The following is a 7,341-nucleotide window of genomic DNA, read 5'->3' on the forward strand; positions in this document are numbered from 1 at the left end:
TAAATCTCTGGTAGCTTAGTGGAATAGTGCCACTGCTTTTAATAAATCTAGACAACACCAATTTAGCTTCGCAAAACATACTGTATTGTTGTCATTATATTGCAAACAGGGTTGTCAAACTTCAGTAAAATGGGCATTTTACTTTTTTATTAACAAAAATATATACATGTGCAAACAATGTTGAATAACAAGTACATGAACTCAAAAAGATATACACTGAGTGGACCAAACATTAAGAACACCTGCTCTTTCCACGACAGACTGACCAGGTGAATAAAAGTGAAAGCTATGATCCCTTATTGATGTCACTTGTTAAACCCACTTCAGTGTAGATGAAGGGGAGGAGACAGGTTAAAGAATGAATTTTAAGCCTTGAGACAACTGAGACATGGATTGTGTATGTGTGTTATTCAGAGGTTGAATGTACAAGACAAAAGATTTAAGTGTCTTTGAACGGGGTATGGTAGTAGGTGCCAGGCGCACCAGTCTACCACCCAAAGTAGATCCAGCCAAATTGACACAACTGTGGAAAGCACTGGAGTCAACATGGGCCAACATCCCTGTGGAATGCTTTCGACTCCATGCCCCGACAAATTGAGGCTGTTCTGAGGGCAAAAGGGGGTGTGCAACTCAATATTACTTCCTAATGTTTTGTATACTCATAACAGACAACTAATAGATCGTGACGGCCAATGAAATGAGTATAAAATGACATGTCAAAAATAAATGAAATACATTGACATAAACAACTGTTCAGTCTTGAGCGTATTTACAGCATACTGTGATCAGACTAAGCGATACTGCCAGTCTTCTTCATGGTCACCAAAGCTGTGTGTAATGGAGTCTCCAGGAGTAGGGCTTGGTTCTTCTTCCATTGTGGAGAACTCACCAGCGCAGTGTCTAAACACAGACAAAAACACACATTAAGGAAGAAACTGACTTGTGCATGGATACAAATAACATCCTCAATATAAATATACACACACACACACACGAGGTTGACCGATTATGATTTTTCAATGCCGATACCGATTATTGGAGGACCAAAAAAGCCGATACCGATTAATCGGCCGGTTATTTTTATTTTATTTGTAATAATGACAATTACAACAATACTGAATGAACACTTATTTTAACTTAATATAATACATCAATAAAATCAATTTAGCCTCAAGTAGATCATGAAACATGTTCAATTTTGTTTAAATAATGCAAAAACAAAGTGTTGGAGAAGTAAAAGTGCAATATGTGCTATGTAAATAAGCTAACGTTTCAGTTCCTTGCTCAGAACATGAGAACATATGAAAGCTGGTGGTTCCTTTTAACATGAGTCTTCAATATTCCCAGGTAAGAAGTTTTAGGTTGTAGGAATTATAGGACTATTTCCCTCTATACCATTTGTATTTCATTAACCTTGGACTATTGGATGTTCTTATAGGCACTTTAGTATTGCCAGTGTAACAGTATAGCTTCCGTCCCTCTCCTCGCCCCTACCTGGGCTCGAACCAGGAACACATCGACAACAGCCACACTCGAAGCAGCGTTACCCATGCAGAGCAAGGGGAACAACCACTCCAAGTCTCAGAGCGAGTGACGTTTGAAACGCTATTAGCGCGCACCCCACTAACTAGCTAGCCATTTCACATCGGTTACACCAGCCATTAGGCTGATAGGCTTGAAGTCATAAACAGCGCTGTGCTTGCGAAGAGCTGCTGGCAAAACGCACAAAAGTGCTGTTTGAATTAATGCTTACGAGCCTGCTGCTGCCTACCATCGCTCAGTCAGACTGCTCAATCAAATCATAGACTTAATTATAACATAATAACACATAGAAATACGAGCCTATCATTTAAAAAAAAAAAGTTTATTATTTCAGTGAAATACTGAACTGTTCGGTATTTTATCTAACGGGTGGCATCCCTAAGTCTAAATATTATTGTTACATTGTACAACCTTCAATGTTATGTCATAATTCTGGCAAATTAGTTCGCAATGAGCCAGACTGCCCAAACTGTTGCGTATACCCTGACAATGCAACGAACGCAAGAGAAGTGACACAATTTCACCTGGTTAATATTGCCTGCTAACCTGGATTTCTTTTAGCTAAATATGCAGATTTAAAAATATATACTTCTGTGTATTGATTTTAAAGAAAGGCATTGGTATTTATGGTTAGATACAGTCGTGGAACGATTGTGCTTTTTTTTGCAAATGCGCTTTTGTTAAATCGTCACCCAGTGTGGCATCGATTATATGCAATGCAGGACACGCTAGATAAACTAGTAATATCATCAAATCATGTGTAGTTAACTAGTGATTATGATAGTTTTTTATAAGATAAGTTTAAAGCTAGCTAGCAACTTACCTTGGCTTCTACTGCATTCACGTAACAGGCAGGCTCCTCGTGGAGTGCAATGTAATCAGGTGGTTAGAGCGTTGGACTAGTTAACCGTAAGGATGCAAGATTGAATCCCAGAGCCGACAAAGTAAAAATCTGTCGTTCTGCCCCTGAACGAGGCAGTTAACCCACCATTCCCGTCATTGAAAATAAGAATGTGTTTTTAACTGACTTGCCTAGTTAAATAAAGATTAAATAAAGGTGTAAAAAAATAAAACATCTGCTTACAAAAATATAGATTGTTATGAAAACTTGAAATCGGCCATTCCAATTAAAATCGGCCATTCCAATTAAATCGGTCGACCTCTAATATAAATACTAAGCAAAGAAGAAGTGCCTGCTCCAAAACCGCCATAAAAAAGCCAGACTACGGTTTGCAACTGCACATGGGGACAAAGAGCGTACTTTTTGGGGTGCGTTGCATTGCCGCAGGAGGTACTGGTGCACTTCACAAAATAGATGGCATCATGAGGACGGAAAATTATGTGCATATATTGAAGCAACATCTCAAGACATCAGTCAGGAAGTTAAAGCTTGGTTGAAAATGGGTCGTCAAAATGGACAAGCATACTTGTGGTAAAATGGTTTAAGGACAACAAAGTCAAGGTATTGGAGTGGCCATCGCAAAGCTCTGACCTCAATCCTGTAGAAAATGTGTGGGCAGAACTGAAAAAGCCTGTGCGAGCAAGGAGGCCTACAAACCTGACTCAGTTACACCAGCTCTGTCAGGAGGATTAGGCCAAAAGTCACCCAACTTCCGCAACTTACCCAAAATGTTTGACCCAAGTTAAACAATTTAAAGGCAATGCTATGAAATACTAATTGAGTGTATGTAAACTTCTGACCCACTGGGAATGTGATGAAAGAAATAAAAGCGGAAATAAATCATTCTCTCTACTATTATTCTGATATTTAACCTTCTTAAAATAAAGTGGTGAACCTAACTGACCCAAGACAGGGAATTTTTACTAGGATTTAAATGTCAGGAATTGTGAAAAACTGAGCTTAAATGTGTTTGGCTACAGTATATGTAAACTTACAACTTCAACTGTATATCTCACCCTCTCTCTCTCTCACACACACGAAAGTATTCACACCCCTTGACTTTTTCCACATTTTGGTGTTACAGCCTGCGTTTAAAATGGATTAAATGGAGAAGTTTTGTTACTAGCCTACACCCAATACCTCATAATATCAAAGTGAAATGATGTTTTTCAAAATGTTTACAAACGATTTAAAAATAAAAAGCTGAAATGTCAATAAGTATTCAACCCCTTTGTTATGGCAAACTTAAATTAGTTCAAGAGGAAAAAAATGTGCTTAAAAGTCACATAATATGCTCCCTGGACTACCTCCTCTTTGTAAATGTAATGTAAATGTACCCCCACACATAGAAATAATTGTACGGTCCCTCAGTCGAGCAGTGAATGTCAAAACACAGATTTAACCACAAAGACCAGGGAGGTTTTCCAATGCCTCGCAAAGAAGGGCACCGATTGGTAGATGAGTTAAAAATAAATAATCAAAAGCTGAAATTGAATATCCCTTTGAGCATGGTGAAGGTATTAATTACACTTTAGATGGTATATCAATACACATAGTCACTACAGGCGTCCTTCCTAACTCAGTTGCCGGAGAGGAAGGAAACCGCTCAGGGATTTCACCATGAGGTCAACGATGACTTTAAAACAGTTACAGAGTTTAATGGCTGTGATAGGAGAAAACTGTGGATGGATCAACATTGTAGTTACTCCACAATACTAACCTAATTGAAAGAAAGGAAAAGAAGGATCCTGTACAGAATACAAATATTTCAAAACATGCATCCTGTTCGCAACAAGGCACTAAACGAATACTGCAAAAAATGTAGCAAAGCAATGAACCCTTTGTCCTGAATATAAAGAGTTATGTTTGGGGAAAATCCAATAGAACGCAGATTATAACTCCATATTTTCAAGCATAGTGGTGGCTGGATCATGCTATGGGTATGCTTGTAATCGTTAAGGACTGGTGAGTTTTTCAGGATAAAAAATAAACATAATGGAGCTAAGTGCAGGCTAAATCCTAGAGGAAAACCTGGTTCAGTCTGCTTTCCACCAGACACTGGGAAATTATTTCCCCTTTCAGCAGGACAATAACAAAACACAAGGCCAAATCTACACGGGAGTTGCTTGTCATGAAGATAGTGAATGTTCCCGAGTGGCCGAGTTACAGTTTTGACTTAAATCTACTTGAAAATCTATGGCAAGACCTGAAAAGGTTGTCTAACAATGATCAACAACCAACATGACAGAGCTTGAAGAATAATGGAGAACATTGTCATTCATAATGGCGTATAGTGTGTATATGGATGAGATTTTTAAAAACCTATTTCATTTTGAATTCAGGCTAGAACAGAACAAAATGTAGAATAAGTCAAGGGGTATGAATACTTTCTGAAGACGCTGTAAATATATTTTTTACATCCTTTAAAACAGCCAGATTAGAAAACATAAGTATTGCTCGGTACGCTCAAAGGTTAATATTATCGACACGGTCACTTCAAGGTTGAAGATGCACTATGCAGAAATCGCTCCGCCAATTTCCTGGTTGCAAAAATTCTAAATACATATTGCAGCTTTAATATTATCAACGCTCCGGTACACTCATTTACACTGAAAGGTTCATATTATGTGTCCAGTTGGTGTTTATGAGTTGTACCTTCAGACTCTATGTTGACCCGGGTGGGCAGGCACTGTGTGTGGTCAGCATACTGCAGGGTACACAGTGTAGCCTCGGCCTTCTCTCCTGGTATAGTGAACATCAGCACCAGTATAGTACAGAGAGCATTACTTTCCGCCACCTGAACAGAGCTATGGATCTCCTGGAAGCAGACAGAGAACAGGGCAGAAGACTGGTCTAGACATTTTGTCTATAGTAGGAGCCTTCAGACAAACATATCGTAGTCATCTAACATACTGTGTACAGCTATCACAACAAAGGTTTCTGATACTATGTTCTTACACATCTCTTTACTTTGAGCAGACAATAACAGTGTATTTTTAGATCTGCATAAGATGCATAATGTATGAAAATGGATCAATATTCCATTTCAGATATCAATGTGGATGACTGGTACACTAATACGCTGGTACCTTGGTGAGGTGTAGCTGCTGCTTGCGGCCAGCGTAGGCATTGAGATACTGGCTGAGGGTGTCCAGGAAATCCCTGATGTCTGTCTGCATGTTGCCCTTCGTAACAAGCCTCTCCAAGGGGATGAACGGGGGGATGTTATGTCGGCAGATCCTCAGGTTAGACCCCAGATCTAACTCCAGGTTATATGTCTCAAGGTAGACGCCTTCGTACGCAGTGGCCAACGAGACACACACCCCTTTACCTTTACGAGTCTGGAGGACATCATACCCACCTGAGAAAGACAACGAAGGGGAAAGAGGTGTGGATGGATGGTTGGTGATATTGTCTAAAGAGTTGCTATACCACACAGAGACACACACAGAGAGACCGAGATCGTTGATCATTTTTGGGTTATAAGTACCTACCTATAAGATGATGAGCATGAAGCAGGTCCTTCAGTTGTGTGTGTCTGGCCATCATCAGCAGAAGTTGTGAGTTATCTGAGCCATCTTCCAGGTTATCAACATCCTCATTCCTCTCATATGGAACACCTGTTCGGTCCAGTAGAGTTCTCATCTTCTGGAGAGACTAGAAAGGAATACATCATGTTGAACTACTGTAAGCTCTGAGCAGCAGCCTACGACCACACATTGACTTCTCAGATTCACCTGCAACCTGTGTTAACTGTTTGATACTATTTAAAACCAAGGTTATGTACATTTATAAACATTCTATAACAACACCTCCACCTATTAGTAAGCATCCATTAATTTAGATAATAAATGATAGCTACTGCCAGGTAATGTGACATAAGTGATCTCAGAAATGATCTAGCTAGTTTACCGTGTTTGCCTTTATTTCAGCTTTTAACTGGTCTCTTTTACTGAGGAGTGCCTGTAGGTTTGCATTCAGCTCTTCCTGCCGACCTCTCTGCCGAAGTTCCTGCTGCTTTAATTCCAAGTTGTTCGCCTTCATTTCCAACATGTTCAAGTGCCCCAAAACACCTGGGGATATATATATTTTTAAGTTGGATAATACATTATAACCAACCAGCATGGTAAATTACACACATTTAAGACCAATCTGCTCAAACATTACATTTGTACAAACTCTTGGTAATGCAAAAACAGTTATAACGTTATTTGATGTTACCTTTTCTCGCTTCTTCCATTGTGTCCTCCGTGTGAGCTAGCTAACTTTAGCTAGCTAGTGTAGTTTTGGAAGTTGTCAGCAAAGATTGAACAATGTTTGATACGCGTATGTGAATGCCAAAATAAAAAGAATGACGCTTGCATGGAGTTATTAAGTAAATTAGAGATATCTAGTACCTCTTAATAACATATGCACATTAGGTCACTTCAATTTGGCGGCTAGATTTCCAACCCGGAAGAAAATCAAAACAAACTGTCGGTCTGTCTTCTTTTTTTCTTTTTCTTTCTTTTTTTCCTTCTTCTTTTTTGGCCGGGGTATGCTGTCATTGTAAATAAGAATTTGTTATTAACTGACTTGCCTAGTTAAATAAAGGTTACATTTAAATAATAATAATCATCCTTCTTCTTCTTCTTCTTCTTCTTCTTCTTCTTCTTCTTCTTCGGGATTGGGGGATCCATCCTACTTTTAAGCTGTACACCGCCACCTACTGTACTGGAGTGTGAGTCCAGTCACAGCCTATATACAGTACACTAAATTATCTTCATTCGTCCTGTTCCTATTAAAGAGTGAAATAGAGACCAACCCGACCAGTCTCTCTAACCCGTTCATACAATCTCTCCATATCTACATCATACAGGGCTCCCAAGTGGCGCAGGGGTCTAAGGCACCGCATCTCA

General features: G+C 39.3%; 1 protein-coding gene across 1 annotated transcript; it reads right to left on the reverse strand.

Annotated features, from left to right (window-relative positions):
• Nucleotides 1-125: 125 nt before the first annotated feature.
• cenpo (centromere protein O) lies at nucleotides 126-7,106 on the reverse strand. The gene is made up of 6 exons (XM_035751764.2): nucleotides 6,665-7,106; nucleotides 6,356-6,516; nucleotides 5,938-6,100; nucleotides 5,533-5,804; nucleotides 5,099-5,261; nucleotides 126-900 (listed from the first exon to the last, which is right to left on the reverse strand). The coding sequence occupies exons 1-6, from the start codon at nucleotides 6,681-6,683 to the stop codon at nucleotides 791-793; spliced, it is 888 nt and encodes a 295-aa protein (XP_035607657.1). The 5' UTR covers nucleotides 6,684-7,106; the 3' UTR covers nucleotides 126-790.
• Nucleotides 7,107-7,341: the final 235 nt, after the last annotated feature.

The sequence above is a fragment of the Oncorhynchus keta genome, chromosome 35, assembly GCF_023373465.1.
Source record: "Oncorhynchus keta strain PuntledgeMale-10-30-2019 chromosome 35, Oket_V2, whole genome shotgun sequence".
NCBI classification, from domain to species: domain Eukaryota; kingdom Metazoa; phylum Chordata; class Actinopteri; order Salmoniformes; family Salmonidae; genus Oncorhynchus; species Oncorhynchus keta.

Coding starts and splice junctions, on each gene's coding strand:
- cenpo (XM_035751764.2), bottom strand. Junction 5,805..5,937: donor TCATGCTCATCATCTTATAG/GTAGGTACTTAT, acceptor TGTCTTTCTCAG/GTGGGTATGATGTCCTCCAG. Junction 5,262..5,532: donor AGCAGCTACACCTCACCAAG/GTACCAGCGTAT, acceptor GTCTGCTTCCAG/GAGATCCATAGCTCTGTTCA.